Source organism: Chelonia mydas, chromosome 1 (genome assembly GCF_015237465.2).
Source record: "Chelonia mydas isolate rCheMyd1 chromosome 1, rCheMyd1.pri.v2, whole genome shotgun sequence".
NCBI lineage: Eukaryota > Metazoa > Chordata > Testudines > Cheloniidae > Chelonia > Chelonia mydas.
Window position 1 is genome coordinate 53,772,941 of NC_057849.1, and position 20,519 is coordinate 53,793,459.

General features: G+C 41.1%; 1 protein-coding gene across 3 annotated transcripts in view; it reads right to left on the minus strand.

Moving 5' to 3' along the window:
* Positions 1-334: 334 nt before the first annotated feature.
* Positions 335-20,519, minus strand: part of PROSER1 (proline and serine rich 1) — a 31,870-nt gene continuing 11,685 nt past the window's right edge. For 2 of the 3 annotated variants that reach the window (XM_037892777.2, XM_037892782.2), the window contains 9 exons: positions 17,580-17,673; positions 16,899-17,009; positions 16,115-16,198; positions 15,055-15,133; positions 11,063-11,158; positions 10,903-10,947; positions 5,123-6,878; positions 4,328-4,475; positions 335-2,019 (listed from right to left, as the gene is read on the minus strand). In XM_037892777.2, coding sequence (XP_037748705.1) covers positions 1,897-2,019; positions 4,328-4,475; positions 5,123-6,878; positions 10,903-10,947; positions 11,063-11,158; positions 15,055-15,133; positions 16,115-16,198; positions 16,899-17,009; positions 17,580-17,673 — 2,536 coding nt within the window. In that variant the 3' untranslated portion in view covers positions 335-1,896. Of the gene's footprint in view, positions 2,020-4,327; positions 4,476-5,122; positions 6,879-10,902; positions 10,948-11,062; positions 11,159-15,054; positions 15,134-16,114; positions 16,199-16,898; positions 17,010-17,579; positions 17,674-20,519 lie in introns of those variants that run through there. The other variant, XM_037892790.2, reaches the window with a different exon arrangement.

A 20,519-nucleotide genomic window follows, 5' to 3' on the forward strand; every position in this document is an offset into this window, starting at 1 on the left:
TGGGCCCAAGTTGAAGAAAACAGTGAAGAGACATCTCCTCTCCCAGCTTCAGTATCAAAGCATGTATGCAGCTGTTCGGTCTTGCTTTGGAAGATTTTCATTCACCGATAAGTTATACCTCAGACATTTGAAAACAGCTGTGTCACTCTTCTCGCTGTTGACAGTTACATGCAGTTTAAAGTATTATAGAATCAAATAATGTATTTAAATACTGGTCTGATTCAGACATATTCAGCAGGATATTTGTTATAGTATCGCACTGTTGGTTTTTAAGTAACTAGATTATACCACAGAATCTCTCACTTCCATTAATCTAAGATAAAACTTTCGGAAATTTTTTTGTAAAAAATTGTTTATTCAAGTGTTTTATAAACTACTAGGCAAACAGTCACTAAAGCCTTTGTGCCATGAGTGTAAACTTATTTTAAAAAATTGTGTTAAAAACTAATACAGGAATTCCCATTAAGGTTTTAAAAAAGTTTGTTCACACAATGAAAGAAAATACATTAGCAACGTCTTCCAGCAGAATCCATCTTTAAAAAAGTAAAACTCTAGGTGCAGAACTGTTCTACAGCGTATCTTCTACAGTTTATTTTAAAATCACATGATTGCATATCATCATCTCTACTGTCTTTTAGAACTTGATCAAGAACAGATGATATTCAATGATGTGTTACACACTGCCACAGGTACTACAATTATTATGAGTGCACACACTGCATTTTACTTACAAAGCAAGATCTTTCCATATGCTGTGTCATACCATTCCTAGCCAATGCAGTTAATTCAGTTATTTACCTTTAAAATCATGTAAGTTTTCCAAGGAAAAATGCTAAAAATCCATAGCCCAAATTCTGCACTCACTCACACACTTGCTAGTCCATGGAATATAACCAAGTTTTGGTTACATGAGTGTGACAGCAATATTTGGTCCATGACTGTAAACATTCACAAAAGCCTACGGCAAACAGTGATGGATAGGTAGTCTATGTGCAATACCATTACTTCCATTAACACAGGGGGATGTTAAAGAGCATATCCTGGAGGCAAAATGAAAGGCTTGTTTGCATTTCTGTAAAGAAGTGTTCCTCGCTATCTACAGTTTACTCAATTAAAAGTAACTAGTTCCTATCCCAGAATGGAGTACAGCATCATTGTCTGGCTTCCTTCTGTTCTGACTCAGATAGAGGAGTATTCAGTTCATCAGCAGGTCCACAACAATATTTCATATGGCATTTTAAGAACCTGATCTAGTCTCCCCTTGACATACTACTGATGCTAATAAAGAGTTACTCATGCATATGAAGGAGAGAATAAATCCCAAGAGCCATACACGGACCTCGATCTGCGCACACAACTCTTACTGATGGTAACCAGAGATGTGCATCTACACTAAGGATTGTCTACAGCTTTAAGTGTCTAATTTCAATCTAGATGTTCTTTCTACATTACCACATATACCATACACATTTGAGAAGAATGATGGGTGAAAAATACCACAGACTATTTAGAATACCATTTTCCCCATACCGTTTCGCTGCAAATCGTTCTATTTACACAGGAAGTCTGTGTTTAAAGGGCCTGGTCCTATGAGGAAACAAACATCCAACTCCCTAGCTACAGAGGAAGTTGAGGATGTTCATTACATCACAGGATCACGTCCTAAATTGTTTCAAAGCAAGTAATCATGGATTTGTTTGTAATCCAACACAAGAACAGTTTCCCAGAATCTCTTCACTCTCGTCTTCCTTCTCTGTCCCAATTTCTGGGCCAGATCATGTCCCCATTGAAGTCAATGTGTATTTTGCCATCGACTTAATGGCAACAGGACCAGGCTCTGTCAAGCCACCACTGCAGTCTTCAAATATGTCTTGCTTGTCAAGAAAAAGATGATATTTATTGCCATCCACTCTGGGGTAGACTTGTCTGCAGTGAAAACGGTGTTCCTGGTGCAGAGGGATAGCTAGCAAAACCATCAGGCTGAGCTGGATAGTTCTCTAGAGCTGAAGCTGAATGTGCCTTCAAGAAAGAGAAAGCAAGCAGGTTAGGAAGGAACTTAAAAAAAAAAAAAAAAAGCCATGCAGAGAACTATTCCTGTTCATGCTACAGAACTCTTAACAAGAGAAGTTTCAGAATAGCGTGTTGGGTGTGCTGCGGAGGAGGGAGACAGGGGCAGGAAGTATATCTAAGTGTAGGCGGTTCTTTAATTACATAGCAATTTCCCCCTGAAACAGAGAATCATAGAAATGAAGAGCAGAAAAGGACTTCAAGAGGTCATCTAGTTCAGCCCCCAGCACTGAGGCAGGTCCAAATAAACCTGACAGGTGTTTGGATAAACTGTTCTTAAAAACCTCCAATGATGGGGATTCTACAACCTCCCTTGGAAGCCTATTCCAGACCTTAACAAAGCATATCATTAGAAAGTTTTTCCTAATCTAAATCTTCCTTGCTGCAGATTAAGCCATTGCTGTTCTACCTTCAGAGGACATGGAGAACAATTGAACCCCATCCTCTTTATAACAACTCTTAACATAATTTGAAGACTTTTCAGGTCCCCCTCTCAGTCTTCTTTTCTCAAGACTTAATATACAGAGATTTTTCTTTTTTAGCCTTTCCTCAGAGGTCAGGTCCTTTTACCACTTTTCTTGCTCTCTCCTAGACTCTCTTCAGTTTGTCCCTATCTTTCCTGTAGTGTGATACCCAGAACTGGACAAAATAGTCCAGCTAAGGCCTCATCAGTGCCAAATACAGTGGGACAATTGCCTCCTGTGTCTGACATAAGATATTCCTGTTAATAAACCCTAGAATGATATTAGCCCTTTTTGCAACTGAATCACATTGTTGATTTTGTATTCAGTTTGGGATCCACTGTAATCCCCAGATGCTTTTCTGCAGCACTACTGCCTGGCCAGTTATTTCCCATTTTGTAGTTGTGCATTTGACTTTTTTCTTCCTAAGTGTAGTACTTTGCACTTGTCTTTATCATCTTGTTGATTTCAAGTCAATTTGTCAAGATTATTTTGAATTCTAATGTTGTCTTCCAAAGTCCTTGCTACCTCTACTGCAAATTTTATAAACACACTCTCCACTCCATTATCCAAGTCATTAATGAAAATATTGAATAGTGCCAGACCCAGGACAGACCCCTGTGGGCCTGCCCCCCAGATATTTCTTCCAAATTTGACAGCAAACCATTGAGAACTACTTCTCTGAGTACAGTCTTTTACCCAGTTTTGCACCCACCTTACAGTAATTTCATCTAGACTGCATTTCCCTAGTTTGGTTATAAGAATGTCATGTGAGACTGTATGAAAAGCTTTAGTAAAATTAAGATACCATGTGTACCGCTTCCCCCATCCACTAGGCCAATAACCCTGTCAAAGAAGGAAATTAGGTTGGTTTGGAATAATATGTTCTTGACAAATTCATGCTGACTATTCCTTACAACCTATTATCCTCTAGGTGCTTAAAAAATGATTGTTTAATAATTTGTTTCAGTATCTTTCTATGTATCCAAGTTAAGCTGACTGGTCTATAATTTCCCCAGGTCCTCTTTGTTGTATATCTACAGCCACTACAGAATGCTAGGAAAGCAGTCTGATTCACAGAGACGGTAAAGAGGGGTGGTTTTCCAGATGGATTCATTTAAGACTGAGGTTTTAAGATGAGTTTCACTAATTTTCTAACATTAAGCCTTCCTTCACAACCTTATTGTATTTTTTACTAAGATCTATATTTAAATTATAATTTCAGTGATCAAAGCATGCAAACAAGAACAATGTCTTCCATTAGTACAATATATATGGGTATAATTTTAAAATCCTGTAGGTAATTCTTTGTTCCCTTATCATTCCCATCTGTAGATCTTAAAGACTTTACAAAGAAAATGGTTTCTCCGTCTGTAAAAACCAATGAAGCACAGATTAAGTGATTTGCCTAAAATCACAAAATTAGCGTTAGGAATAGAACCCAGGTCTCCCGACCATGTGGTCCGTGCACTAGATCAAGATACTACAAATTTTACACGTCAGATCTGTCCCCTTCTTTCCTCCTCCCCACTTTTACAATGCCACCCATAAGAAAGGTTTTAACACATCTACAGTCTTTAGAGAAAGTCAGCTGAAGCGCCACTGATGAGAGTCCAGTCCCCCAAGAGCAACAGCTATCTTCAGACAAGTGAATGCTGGATTATCAGAGCATACTGTATCAGCCTTGTAGCCAATTCTTTAACGTAAGCTATGCTTTCTAAAAGCAAAGATTTGATATTGAACAATTAATGCTCAGTGGGGCCTTAAGGCAGTGCAATATCAAGAAATATGCAGCTTACCTGTAGTAGCGCTGATTGCGCTGCGGCACTATGCTGCAATTCCTGCAGGGAAGACTGTGCGGCACTTTGGGAAAATCCAGGTATACCAGGAAGAGATAAGAGTCCAGGGAAAACTGTATTTCCTGGGGCTTGCAGCCCAGAAGTCAGGCTGAAATAACCAAGACAAGGCAGTTATTAGGAACACTTTCAACAATATTTTATCATAGATTTCTTATCTCGCTAACAGCACCAGGGTTTCTAAACTTCAATTAACTAAGTTTCCCAAACAGCACACCTAAGCTGCATCCACACAATGTTTGCATGTATAAGCCAGGACACTGGTACACACATGCAACTTGAGCATGCAAGCCAGTATCTTGTGTGCAGTTACCTGCTTGTGCATGAATATTCTGTAGATGAAAATGTAGTGTTGGATATTTTTCTTGACACAGAAAAGGCTAGGATATTGTCTGCTATTACCTGAGTATGTAAATTGATACATATTTTAGACCCATTCTTGCAAAATCCTAGCATGTTGTAGGAGGTGCCAAGTACCCTCAACATAGAGCTGAAGACACTCATCACCTTGCAGGATTGGACCTTATAGAAACTGGAATCCTGTACACTAGTTGCAAAATATAGACTGGCCTCCTCATTTAAATTCTAAAGACAGATGGAAATCTACTGCTGAAGTAACCATTTAAAATATTAAAAGTACTTTATAACTATGCCTGGAAATACCATCTATGTCTAAAGTAAATCAGTGTTTTGCTGAGAAAGAAATGGTTTTGACCTCCTTCAGAAACAGAAACATACCCAGCCTGTGCAACAAGTGCAGAGTTGAAGTTTGAGCTAAAGGCCGAGGCAAACCCTGGCAGGACCGGAGCCGGAGATGGGGCTGTGGCAGCTGCCGGCAGCGGTGCAACTGCTGCTACTGCAGAAGATGCCTGGAGGCCAGGGAAAGAAGGGAGAGCTGGAGTGACAGTGGGTGTGTTAGAGACAGGGAAACCAGGGAAGGATGGGTTTGATGATCCCAGAGGCCCCTGGGTGACAGAAAATAGGGAGGGGACGGCACTGGACAAGTTAAGCGGAAAGGGTGAAGCAGAGACTGTTGCTGAAGCAGTGAGTCCTGAGAGAACAGCGGCTGTAGAATTCACATGAGAAGCAGACACAGATGAAGCAGTTGTAGATGGAGTGGCTAACAAAGACCCTGGGACAGTGACCGGTGGTGTAAGTGCTGGGTTACCAGTAAAAGCAAAGTTACTGGTCAGAGACGTGAAGGGAGGAAGTCCATTAAATACTGGGGCAACTGGAGCGGAGGAAGCATGTGGGGCAAGGGAAATAGAGGCAAGAGAAGTGGAGCTGTTTAAGGGAGCACTCAAAGAGGAGAGACCTGATAATGCTGGATTAAGGGAACTAGGTAAACTAACTGGCACTGAAGTTGCAGAGGTATATGCACGCCCAAGCGCTGACAATCCTAGTGTGCCATGAGATGGGCCAGCCGAATGAGAAGGGCCTTTGAAGGCTGAGAGAGTAGGGCTCATGGGTTCAGTTTTGACCAGAACTGGAATACCTGTGGCAACTGGGGCTGATGAAATCTGCTGCTCAGGATTAGTAGGGCTTGCACCATGCAAAAGCGCAACGGAGGCGCCACAGCTGACTGGTATAATAGATTGTGAAGTGGTTAATGGTGACTGCGTTGGCAATGTTGGGGGAGTGGGACTAGGATTAGCTACAGAGGGAGATGGAAGACCCGGGAAAATGGCCAGGCCTGGCGTGGAAGAACGTTGTGGTGTAGGTGTGACAGACGGAGTATAACATTTGTTTACAGAGGAGGCAGGAGGCTCAGAGCTTTGATTAGCAAGAGCAGATAAAGAGGCAAGCTCACTCGTCACAGCAGAAGGTAAAGCATTGATTAATGAGGTATCATTTGATGTCAGAAATCCCTTTAACACAGATAGAATTGGATTAGGCAAGCTAAGTGGGCCAGAGATGCTAGTGGCAGGAGAGCTAGCAATTGCAGAGGGAATGGGACTAGATATCCCTTGAGGAGTGGGGGTCAAGGACAAAGGGAGGCCAGCAAAAACTGATGACAATGGAGTAGGATTATTAACTGAAGCAATTGAAGAGGTTGCAGAAAAAGGGAGGCCAGCAAATGGTGCAGAAGCAGATGCAAAAGCTTCATTAGAGGCAGGTGTGGCACATGGTGTGGAAGAACCTTGTGGAGCTGGCGTAGCAGCAGGGATAGAAGCCAGTCCAGAGAAAACTGCAGGAATAGGGATGGAGGTTGCACTATGAACAGATGTGACAGGAACACCAGGCAATGAAAGGGATTTGATGACAGATGGGGTCGGGGTTGATGGCTGAGATGTATGGATGGAAGAGGAGACCTGCCCTGGGAAAACAGGAAGCACAGGGGTAGACATGCTCATCCCAGAGATGACTGCAGTGGCAGGTGCTAATGGATGGGGTATCGCCTTGACAGGGGATGGGGTAGGAACTGGAGTAGCAGCAGGTGTTGAAGGATTAGAACCATGAGGAGTAAAGAGCTGATTCGCTTGTGCAGAAAAAGCTGCAAAGAAACAAAACTGGTAAGAATACTTGAAACCGACAGAAATGTTTCAATTCAACACAAATGCATCTTATATAATTATAAAATATGATACACAAGCAGTAACATACATGTTTGTATATACACAATCTACATGGAAGGCTATGAAGATAAAATATAGAGGTATCTACATATAAGTGATATATGCCGTGCAGTATGCAGAAAGTAGACTACATATATCTATCTGTGTGTCTCCCTTCAATAATTATCTATTACACGCACTAGCAATTATGTCTAACCCACTCTATGGCATTTACAACTTCTTCATGAGCTAGTGCAAGAGAGTTTAAATCTTCAAATGTGTTCCCAGAGATCTCTCTATGTAAGACAGGTAAACAGCAAATTCCTGCCCCTAACATCTAGCAGCACCCATAATAGGATGAGCATTCAGCACTGGTACCATTTCTGCTCTCCACATGAGCTCTATATGAGGGTCTACACTAATTCTAGAACAGGTAGAATGCCAGGATTTTACAGAAGTTTGTTGGAATGCAGTCCACAACTGCAGAGTACATAATTTTAGAAGAAGTTTGGTTATTTTATTTTATTGGTAGGTAGGTTTAATTCTTTCACTGTTTTTGATTCTGTATATCACAATCTGGACAGTAGAGGAAGCGCACTATGAGATTCATGTATGCTACAGGTGTACTAGCTAAAACTGAAACCTGCCCATAAAAACGAAATCTTTAAAAATAGTTTGTTCCAACCGAGGACCAAATATCCCATCTTCAAGTACCAATGCACTACAGCTAAAACCACAAAGTTCAGCTTGTATCAACCCTACAAAGTAAACAAAGAGGGATGCTCTCCAGAGGAAAGCAGGAAGGCACACTACCAGATTAAATGAGAGAGAGGACACTAAGTCTAGGTCTGAAAGTTGGTGTCTCAGAGCTTATTATGGGTCTTGAAACTCTTACTAAATGTGAGTAGCCCCTTCACCTTCAATGTGGGCATTTCCATGAGTAAGAACTGTTTGACCTCAACACCCCAAAATCTGTGCTAAACTGTGTTTTAACTAATTTGGAGTGCTATGTAAATACTACATAAGGATTGAGCCCTTTAATTCTAGTCACTTCCATAGCATTTTTATAACACCTTGCTCTCCCTATAAATGCTACTGTGTTCTTTGTTCCCATTACTTTTAATTTAATTCCTTTGCTCCATTGTGGGTGAGAAATAAGGCATGTTGTAATCACTTTTACATTTTGTTTAGAAATTAACATTTTCTGTTTAACCATGAACAGAACACTGATCTAGGAGGCAAAACTTACTGCTTCTTTAACTCCATGTTATACCCTAAATTTACCTCTGCCCCCTTTATAACCTTAAGTTCTCCACCAGTGAAAACTCAGCTTTAAGATCTTAGGATACTGTTTAAACTGATATACGCAAAAACTCTTAATATTTTGAAACTTAAACATCTTAGATATTTGGAAACAAAATGCAAAAAGTTTCACTTCTGTCCTCTTCTACAAAAAACTAGGATCTGTGCTCCACGTCCTGGACTCTCTTTCTACAACCTCCTCCTGAACTCCAAATTGAAGAATTAACTAGGGCTGTCAAGCGATCAAAAAAATTAATCGTAATTTATCACATTGTTAAACAATAATAGAATACCATTTATTTAAATATTTTGGATGTTTTCTACATTTTCAAATATATTAATTTCAATTACAACACAGAATACAAAGTGTACAGTGCTCACTTTATGTTTATTACATGTAATTGCACTGTAAAAAACAAAAGAAACAGTATTTTTCAATTCACCTAATACAAGTACTGTAGTGCAATCTCTTTATCATGAAAGTTGAACTTACAAATGTAGAATTATGTTCAAAAAAACTGCATTCAAAAATAAAACAATGTAAAAGTTTAGAGCCTGCAAGTCCACTCAGTCCTACTTCTTGGTCAGCCAATCACTCAGACAAAAAAGTTTGTTTACATTTGCAGGAGATAATGCTGCCTGCTTCTTGTTTACAATGTCAGCTGAAAGTGAGAACAGGTGTTCTCCCAGCACTGTTGTAGCTGGCATCGCCAGATATTTACGTGCCAGATGCGCTAAAGATTCATATGTCCCTTCATGCATTCCAGGGGACATGTGTCCATGCTAATGATCGGTTCTGCTGACTTACAATCAGAAGCAGTGCGGACCGACACATGTTCATTTTAATTATCGGAGTCAGATGCCACCAGCAGAAGGTAGATTTTCTTTTTTGGTGGTTTGGGTTCTGTAGTTTTCACACTGGAGTGTTGCTCTTTTAAGACTTCTGAAAGCATGCTCCACACCTCATCCCTCTCAGATTTTGGAAGGTACTTCAGATTCTTAAACCTTGGGCCGAGTGCTGGATCTATCTTTAGAAATCTCATGTTGGTACCTTCTTTGTATTTTGTGAGATCTGCAGTGAAAGTGTTCTTAAAATGAACATCATGTGCTGGTCATCATCCAAAACTGCTATAACATGAAATATATGGCAGAATGCGAGTAAAACGGAGCAGGGGACATATAATTCTCCCCCAAGGAGTTTGGTCACAAATTTAATTAATGCATTATTTTTTTAATGAGCGTCATCAGCATGGAAGCATGTCCTCCGAAGCATGAAGGGGCGTACGAACATTTAACATATCTGGCAAGTAAATACCTTGCAGTGCTGGCTACACAAGTGTCATGCAAATGCCTGTTCTCACTTTCCGGTGACATTGTAAATAAGAAGAGGGCAGCGTTATCTCCTGTAAATGTAAACAAACTTGTTTGTCTTAGCGATTGGCTGAACAAGAAGTAGGACTGAGCGGACTTGTAGGCTCTGAAGTTTTACATTGTTTTGTTTCTGAGTGCGGTTATGTAACCCCCCCCCCAAAATCTACATATGTAAATTGCACTTTCACAACGAGATTGCTCTACAGTACTTGTATGAGGTGAACGGAAAAGTACTATTTCTTTTGTTTATCATTTTTATAGTGCAAATATTTATAATAAAGAGTATACACTTTAATTTCAATTACAACACAGAATACAATCTATATGAAAATGTAAAAAACATCCACAATAATTAATAAATTTCAATTGGTATTCTATTGTTTAACAGTGCAATTAATCGTGATTAATTTTTTTACTCGCAATTGATTTGTCTGAGTTAATCGCGTGAGTTAACTGCGATTAATCGACAGCCCTAGAATTAACTAATGATCACAGTTCTTGGCTCTGACCCATCAAAGTTGGTATCAGAGAAATCTAGATTCAAGATAGCCAAGGACTGTTATTGGTACTCTGCTTTTCGATGAGGATGTTGTCTTTTTAATTGTATTGATTTACCTGTGTATCTATCACAAGCATATAACAAAGCGTATCTTTAAGTAGCAAAATTCCTGAGCAACTACACCTGGGTACAGGGGATGGAGACAAAACAGACAGAAAACATTCTCCCAGAATTTTTAATGTTAGCTCCTTTAACATGGCCATTTTACTTTGTTTTGGATACTTGCTTATGTGCATAACAGAAGACAAATTCAGCTTGAAAAAAGTTCAGGTTATTTTGTTTTTAGCTTCTGCCACATAATAGGAATGGCACAAGTAGCAGCAATGAAACCTTCCCCACACACTGGATTTAAACAAGTTACAAGCTGTGCACATATTGTGCTATCAGCAAAATGTGGCGGTTGTGCACTCAAATCTCCCACTGTGACTTACATACACAAAAATGCTACTTGATCAGGCCCCAAATTAGGCAAAAAGCAATTTTTTCAGCAACTGAAAAACAGTGGCTAATAATGAATTTCAGTGCACTACATTTCAAAGAGTATTTTGTCTTTGTTGTTTGCTATATTATCTGGACAAATATGCACACAATTAAAAATACAAAGTATGAATGTTCATTCAGATTAAGTTAAAAATCTTGAGGCTTAAAAATAATTTATAACTTTCTGAAAGGAATGCATTAAATTACATCAAAATACAGCAGATTTTCCCTGAAGAGCTGCTCCACTTTACCTTGATTTTGGGAAGGTTTTGCCTGATTGGAAAGGTCTTCGTTTTCTATGTAGAGAACAAGAATTATTTAAGGGCAGAACAACTTCAGAAATAAGTTATCCATTCTCACATTTAAAAAAATTTGTTTATGCCAGCATTTATACAGACACACATGCTTTACCTGATCCCACTTGATTAGGAGTATATGGTGGAGGAGCTGGTAAGCCTGGTGCTAGGACACTGGCCATTGGAACTAGACCGGCACTGTTGTAAGCACCTAAAAAAACGCAAAGACCACACATATGCGTCAAAGAAAAGTCAATAAATACAAACAAATGGTTTAAGAGTGGACTAGTCTGTATCATACAAGGATACTTTCAAGGCTCTAAAATGTTCCCTGATTAGTTAAAGCAAAGCCACTTAACCCTCCAGGCTGCATAGGATGAGAAGCATGTATTCCAATGTAAGTTTTAGTTAGGGCAGCTCTCTGATGGCTCATAAAAACAGTGTCAACAGGAGACTGAGATAAATGGATTTCTCGCTCTCTGAAGCAATCTGGGAGAGCAAAATTCTTGCCCCTTTCAATTCCATGCTGTCTTGGGAAAAGAGATGGGAGAAAGGAAGTGATAATGGTAGCATGACAAATGGGAATGAGGATATGGAGGTAGATATTACCATGTCTGAGGCAGAAGCAAAACTCAAACAGCTTAATGGGACTAAATCAGGGAGCCCAGATAATCCTCATCCAAGAATATTAAAGGAATTGGCACATGAAATTGCAAGCCCATTAACAAGAATTTTTAATGAATCTGTAAACTCAGGGGTTGTACTGTATGATTGGAGAATTGCTAACATAATTCCTATTTTTAAGAAAGGAAAAAAAAAGTGATCCGGGTAACTACAGGCCTGTTAGTTTGACATCTGTAGCATGCAAGGTCTTGGAAAAAATTTTGAAGGAGAAAGTAGTACCATTAAGTTAATGGTAAATGGGACAAAATACAACATGGTTTTACAAAAGGTAGATCGTGCCAAACCAACCTGATCTCCTTCTTTGAGAAAGTAACAGATTTTTTTAGACAAAGGAAACGCAGTGGATCTAATTTACCTAGATTTCAGTAAGGCGTTTGATACGGTGCCACATTGGGAATTATTAGTTAAATTGGAAAAGATGGGGATCAATATGAAAATTGATAGGTGGATAAGGAATTGGTTAAAGGGGAGACTACAGCGGGTCATACTGAAAGGTGAACTGTCAGGCTGGAGAGAGGTTTACCAGTGGAGTTCCTCAGGGATCGGTTTTGGAACCAATCTTATTTAATCTTTTTATTACTGACCTCGGCACAAAAAGTGGGAGTGTCCTAATAAAGTTTGCGGATGATACAAAGCTGGGAAGTATTGCCAATTTAGAGAAGGACCGGGATATCATACAGTAGGATCCGGATGACCTTGTCAACTGGAGTAAAAGGATGAAATTTAACAGTGAGAAGTGTAAGGTCATGCATTTAGGTATTAATAACAAGAATTTTAGTTATAAGCTGGGAACGCATTAATTAGAAGTAATGGAGGAGGAGAAGGACTTTGGAGTATTGGTTGACCACAGGATGACTATGAGCCGCCAATGTGATATGGCCGTGAAAAAAGCTAATGCGGTCTTGGGATGCATCAGGAGAGGTATTTCCAGTAGAGATAAGGAGGTGTTAGTACCGTTATACAAGGCACTGGTAAGACCTCATCTGGAATACTGTGTGCAGTTCTGGTCTTCCATGTTTAAGAAGGATGAATTCAAACTGGAACAGCTACAGAGAAGGGCTACTAGGATGATCCGAGGAATAGAAAACCTGTCTTATGAAAGGAGACTCAAGGAGCTTGGCTTGTTTAGCCTAACCAAAAGAAGGTTGAGGGGAGATAGGATTGCTCTCTATAAATATATCAGAGGGATAAATACCAGAGAGGGAGAGGAATTATTTAAGCTCAGTACCAGTGTGGACACAAGAACAAATAGATATAAACTGGCCATCGGAAAGTTTAGACTTGAAATTAGACGAAGGTTTCTAACCATCAGAGGAGTGAAGTTCTGGAACAGCCTTCCATGGGAAGCAGTGGGGACAAAAGACCTATCTGGCTTCAAGATTAAACTTGATATGTTTATGGAGGAGAAGGTATGATGGGATAACATGATTTTGGCAATTAACTGATCTTTAACTATTCATGGTAAATAGGCCCAATGGCCTGTGATGGAATGTTAGATGTGGTGGGATCTGAGTTACTATAGAGAATTCTTTCCTGGGTATCTGGCTGGTGAATCTTGCCCACACGCTCAGGGTTCAGCTGATCGCCATATTTGGGGTCGGGAAGGAATTTTCCTCCAGGGCAGACTGGAAGAGGCCCTGTGGTTTTTTTGCCTTCCTGTGCAGCATGGGGCATGGGTCACTTGCTGGAGGATTCTCTGCACCTTGAAGTCTTTAAACTAGGATTTGAGGACTTCAATAGCTCAGACATAGGTGAGAGGTTTATTGCAGGAGTGGGTGGGTGAGATTCGGTGGCCTGCATTGTGCAGGAGGTCAGACTAGATGATCATAATGGTTCCCTTCTGACCTTAATATCTATGATACGAAATGCATATGTGGGTCACAGTATTTTTTGTTGTTGTTCCCATCCTAACAACTCCCACCCTAAGGCTGTTACAACCCTTGTTTTTGGAGGGTTGATGATAAAAAAATCCATCAACACTGGCAAGGAGATTTACAAGAGAAAGAGTCCTTTCATGGTAAATGTCACTTTGGAACTGTCGTCCTTCAACATCTCTTTAAATGATAAGGTACTAAACTGGAATAGCAGGTGATCTTGATAGATTAGGTATAGTAAATGTTTCCTATCATAAAAATAGCATCCTTATCTTCCTATAATGTATAGTAACTGGCACACACTGTTGTACTGTTTTAATGCTGAGTTACTGCAGTGAAGAGGGACATCAGAGCTTATATGAAAAGATGTACCTACACCCCCACAAAGGGTGTTAAAAGTATATATACAAATTCACATATATAAGATACAGACAGCACTATCAAAATCACTCAAAACATGGAAAGGAGCTTATGAACATCAAGTAACTTCCGATATGCACACTTTTAATTCAAGTTTTAGAGGTTCCGTCATGCTACAGGTATTAAAATTCCTTGCATGACGGTTTATGGCAAAGATCTAAGGAGCAGTTTACATTCACTGAGGGGACAAACACTCCCCACCGATATATACCGAAACACCTTACACGTAAGTTTTGCTCATGACTTAAAAACAGTCAAGTGAAGCAAGGCTCAGTTCACTTTATTTACTAACTAGTTACAATGCAGTTTCTTAATGCACTGTAGCATTTGATGAAAGGAGCTTAAAGCAACTGAAATAAACTCACTTATGTTGACGATGTGGTCTTTGCCTTTAAGGATACATCTACACAGCCTGGGGCAGCGAGCCTCTGAGCTCAGGGTGACAGACTCAGGCTCAAAGGGCTTGTGCTACCATGCTACAAATAGCTTGTAGATGTCATGGCTCAGGCTGGAGCTCATGCTCCGAAGCCTAGAGAGGGAAGTGGGCTTCAGAGCCCAAGTTCCAGCTCAAACGGCAACTTCAAAGCGGTCTACACAGCTATATTTAGTGGGGTAGCATGAGCCCAAGTCTGTTGACATGAGCTTGAAGGCTCCCTGCTGTAGGGTGCCACTGGCTTTGCAGACATACCCTAAAAGGGATAGCATATCTTTTTCAAGGCCAGATTCAAAGAACACATCCAGCTTCCCAACAACAAACTCTGTATTGGCTTTTATGATACAGAAGTCAAATATTTATATTCAATTGAGTTCTAAGAACTCTATAGTTATCATCCTCATCTTTTCTGGAATGCATGTCACCTCCAGTAATAAGAGATTCTACAATCAGAAAGGCGCTGACAGTTCTTTGAATGATGCAGAATCTGGAAAAGAAGCCCACACACTCCTGGTATTGCCTCTACAGTGATAACAGGAGAAGTTAGAGCTAGGACCCAGAATACACACAGGGAGCACAGCCAACTAAAAAGGTAACTATGGCCAGAAACGTATCACCACACTAGAACCTTTTTTTAAAAAAAAAAATCAAATAGATCAAATAATAGGATCAAGCTAAAGCACAAAGAAGCCTTACTTGGTGCAATAGTTGCATGTGGCCGGCATGGTGGGATGGGGTACGGAACAGGTTTGTGTGGGTTGTATGTTGCTGGAGCCTACATTAAAAAAAGTGAAAAAGCATTAAGTAATATGGTTCTCTGCCAAAAATTTTAGTATTTAGATACTTAGATACTGTACAAATCATTGTTATTTATCCTGGGAAAGAGAATTTGCTGTATCAAATCACATTGCTGATTCATTATGTTTGCTACCCTGTCTCTAAAGCTGCCAATACTTGAATGCTTCTAAAGAAGGTGAAATACTGTGTTGTAATAACATAATTGTGTAATATAGCAATAGGATAGGGAAAAAAAGGAAAGTCTTTCCTGATCCATGAAGCTTTCATGCCCTGAAGCATTGCATTCTGTTTCCCTTCTCTTAATTTGCATAACCACAAATGTAATCTATGGCCATAAAATTATCCAGTCCTTAAAATAATAAAATAAAAAATACAGCCACTAGATTGGGAAACAACTGGAAACAGAAGTACTAGTCATACATTTCTGCAACACTTCTCAACTCACATTGAAAACGTCAGATTCAGTACTTTGCTGTCCATTTGTTTAAAAAAAAAAAAGTTTTATTTTTAATCAAAAATTTAGTTGTGTTGCCATAGAATAAATTTCCTCAGTAAGCACCTTATTTCAGGAGTTGTGTATTAGATTTTGATGTGGAAAAGCCTCACAGATCATGAAACAAAGCCAGAATGGCTGTTAAAACTTCTGGACCAGGTCATGATGAACAACGGGAGCCGGCTTGGTTCCTCTTACTAGCCCAGTTGATATTTTGTCCTAGAATGCATGCATATTGTATCGAATGGAAGCCCCTGCAGAATTTATAGTGAATAAAAATATAGAAATACTGGGACACTGCATAGCATTCTTATTACGGTTAAGAAGCTTAAGTAAAGCCATCAATGCTTAATGACAAGAAAGTAGAGATGGGGCTTCTTCATATCCCCTTCAAGTCTCTCTATTTTCTAGTGATGTGACAGCATTTCATAAGACTTATGTTTTTGTTTTTTTTTTAAGACGTACTGGTTTGGATGGTCCAAGTATACGGGCTGCAATTCCCTTCCCTTCATTAGTACATTCTTCAGTCTCCTTTTTGATAGGTGTTCCCTAAGACATTAAAAAACATCAGTTAAGCATTTATTTAGAAATAAATAGGAGAAAGCGGAGATAAAGGTTTTCACCTTACTCTTATTCTGAATAATATTCAAATTCACAGCTATTTTGATAGTCTCAGTCACACATTCCAAAATACAGAACTGTGTTCTGGATTTGTTGCATCATAATTAAGAAAGTTCCAGTTAGGCTGCATTATAACACTGGACTTTTGTACATAGAAGCATATTAAATCGTCACAGTTTTTGCTACACCTTGAATTCTGCATTCAATTCTGGGGTCCTTGCCACCAGAAAGATAAGCTACAAGAAGTTCACAGACTGCATTTAGCATAGGACATTTAAAACTGAACCAAGACTAGTAAACCTATTGCAGAGATCAATCCCATATTATGTCAAAAAGTTAATCACTCTACTAATAAGCCTTTTACACCTTTAGTTTCCATGATTCTGTATAGCATGTTTGTGGTACAAGATAAAAAATTTTCTGTTTATTTCTTGTATAAAAGAAATCTGAGTTCTTTTTAATTGTTCACTATGAATGGTTACTGGGCAAATTATGACAAAAAGTTATTGTTTTTAATTCCACTCAGACCAAGATGTCCTCCTTTCATTTGAATGAGCAGCAGTTCAGGTATACTACAGTACATCCTAAATCAAAAGCACTTTGAAGAACTTAAGTAGACTTCACATACTGGGAAAATTCCATTTATCCGGCTTGGTTTCCCCTTGGGATAAGGGTTTCCAGGAATCATGCCACAGGAAGATATCATAGCATGAGGGGCTTTACAGCCTCCTTTGGAAGCCTGCATCATAACCAAAGAAAGTAGAATTAAAACACTACAAATTCAGATAGTATTGCATTATTTAGTGTCTGAAATTCAGCACTTTTAAAAGGATATGAATTGTAATATGCAGCCTTCATTAATAATGAATATACCTACATGGAAATCCAAATTCAAAGCTCTCCATAGCTTTGCTTACCCTGTATATTAGTTCTTCTTTCCATCTACTCCTCCCCAATTCACTGTATGCCATATGCTCTATCCAGTCCCACCTTGTTTTGATGGCTCCTTTGGGCCCAATTCTACTCCTACTGAAGTCAATGGCAGTACTCAGAATGACTTTAAAGGAAGTAGGACTGTGACCCTAGTCATCTCCCACATTACCATGGCTTTTTTCCTACACAACCCTTATGTGTGAAAAAGTCTTCCTCTTCCCCAACAACCACCAATGATTTGCTCTCCTCCTTCACAGACTCACTTCCTTCAGATTGTCAACCAATAGTTTGCATTAGCTATCAATTATATGGGTCCTGATCCTGCAGTGACCATATGGAGGGAAATAACACAATATCAGCGAACATCTTCTAATACCTGCTCAAGAATTCTCCTGCACCTTTTCTTCTCTGACATGTTAATCCTGAACAGGTCCTCAATAAGGCGGTAATTCTGAGCATCAACAATGTTGCTACAAAGGAAATGGTTGAACAGTTACTGTCATTTCTTATACCTATCAGACACACATGATCAGGACCTAGCAGCTGAAAGCCCATGCAATTGCACAGGCACAGGGGGACGTGTGTGTAAAAAAGCAAAAATGGCTGAGAAGTAAAAATTGGATGGTAACAGATCACAAAACCCAGTGATGGATCAACCTGGTGATATTCTGAACAAAAAGAGCTCTCGACCATGCTTATAGCTCAGGGGAGGGCAAACTTTTTGGCCTGAGGGCCACATCGGGTTTCCAAAATTGTATGGAGGGGCGGTTAGGGGAGGCTGTCTCCCCCAAAACAGCCAGGCGTGGCCCAATCCCTCCCTTCTATCCGCTTCTCACCCCTGACAGCTCCCCCGGGACTCCTGCCCCATCCAATGCCCCTGTCCCCTGACAGCCCCCCCAGGACTCCTACCCCATCCGCCACCCCCTACTGCCTGCCCTCTCACCACCCCCAGACCCTCTACCCCTGACTGCCCCCTACCGCCCCATCCAACACCCCCCTCTCATTCCTGACTTGCCCCCAGGGACCCCTGCCCCATGCAACCACCCCTTCTCCCTGTCCCCTGACTGCCCTCGGAACCCCTGCCCCTGACTGCCCCCGCCACCCCATCCAACCCCCCCTCTCCTTCCTGACTGCCCTCCTGGACCCCTGCCCCATCCAACCCCTCCTGTTCCCTACCCTCTGACCGCCCTGCCCCCATCGACACCCCCACCCCCCTGACCACCACCCCGAACTTCCCTGCCCTCTATCCAACCCCCCCGCTCCCTGCCCCCTTACCGTGCTACCTGGAGCACCGGTGGCTGGCGGCGCTACAGCGGCGCCACCCAGTGCACCAGGTCAGGCCACAGCTCTGCAGCTGTGCTGCCCGGCCGCCCAGAGCATTGCACCGGCGGCACAGTGCGCTGAGACTGCGGAGGAGGGGCTGGGGACTAGCCTCCCAGGCCAGGAACTCAGGGGCTGGGCAGGAGGGTCCCGTGGGCCGGATGCGGCCCGCGGTTTGCCCACCTCTCTTGTAGCTGCTTCCACGACTTTACATTGACTACCCAGGCATTTTAGGCTTCACAGTGATACACAGAGTGACATTCCGGGAATATTATATGCTAATCATTTTTGAATAGTGCATTATTTGTTCAAACAATTCTCAGTAATATACTCAAGAAAATATAATTAGTCTGTGCACAAACTATTATTAAACCTATGTAGTGCCTGATTTCTCCCTCTTACAGGTCAAGAAATGAACTCAACCTTACATATGCCACCAGTGCTTATGTCTTGAATAGGGTCTCTCAATTATTTGTAAATTAATACGATACACAGGAAAATACAAACTGGAATTTCGGAGTGGCCAAAACAGCCATGTTGAAAGGATAAGTAAACCCTAAGTTTATTGTCATAGTTCACATTAGCAGCTCTCACTCCAACTGACGAACAACTCATGTCACAGCAGCAAGGCTGCAGCTACCAGGCTTGGCACAGGCTCCTGCTCTCCACCATCTGGTGGCCTGGCGACAGATTCCTCCAGGATCAAAGAAGAAGCAGCTCTTGGCGGTTGCGTCCATGCTGTGGAGTGGTGGTGAAACACTCCAAATGTCACAAAATTTAAATAAAGAAATATAGCAAACAACTAACATTTCAAAGTGCAGCAGGCACTCCAATACCGCGTGTCACCGTTTTGCCTAACGGCCCTGTTAGCACCAGCCACACTGCTGTCACAGACGTTCCAGACTAGCAGCAGGGAGAGCTAATAGCAACGAAAGACTACGATGATAGTTACTTTCCATTAAAATAGATTTCTTGATAGAGGAAAATGTGGTGTAAATGGGATCATCAGGGTACTGATCAAAGCTATCAGCCACACATAAGCACGATGGTGTAAAATAAAAGTGGATCAAGTTTAACTTTTTTCTGTTTTGTTAGTTTGTACAACAGCCATAACATGAACTTAGTAAAATTTTTTATGGTGTTAATGTTCCCTGTTTTAACAGCTGCTCATATCAAGAATTTACATATTAAGAAGTGCTCAAATAGGCTTTAACACTATGAACCACAGTATAAGAGTCCCCAAATGTAGAGTAAAGACACACCTGAATCCATAGGGTCTGTACCCTACATGGCTCTCTATACATCCAAAGTCTCCTGCTTCTCTTTTCTTGAGCAGGTCCTGCAGCAGTGTGCTCTCCACCCACCTTTCACCCTGGCCTTCTAGGTCATCAGGCCCCTGCCCATCCCAACAAGCCACCTGAATAGGCTGAATACCATCCAGCTGGTCTGTCTCCGAACGGCACCCAGAAAACATCTGTACACATACTTCATACCATCCACTTCCTCGCCCTTATGTCCTGCCCCATCACCAAGTTCCAGGACCTGCTGACACCTGAGGAGGGTGAGGAACCTCGGTGGACCAGCCTGTACCCCACTCCGGTATCACAGCTTGCTGAGGATATTAGTTGATGGCTCCTCCATGGAGTCATAAGTACAGGCATGTATTTGGCATTATTTACAAACTCCCAACACCTGTTCTTTTTGCGGTGAGAGGAAGACTCTGGCACACATTTAACGTAGAGTACATCAGGCTGTAGTCCCTCTTCCAGCTCCTCCAGAACCTCTTACTTCACTTTCCCTCTCACTTGTTTATCCTAGCACATCCTAGCCGCAGCGCCACAAAAAGTCACGAGACCTCCTCATCAACCTCCTCTTGGTACTGGCCAAGATGGCCAACCATCACACCAGGAGGAGGAAACTGGATGGCAGGTGCTCTGCTACTGTGGGACCTATTTCTGGTTCCTTGTCCAATCATGTCCCCAGGCAGAGTTCCTCT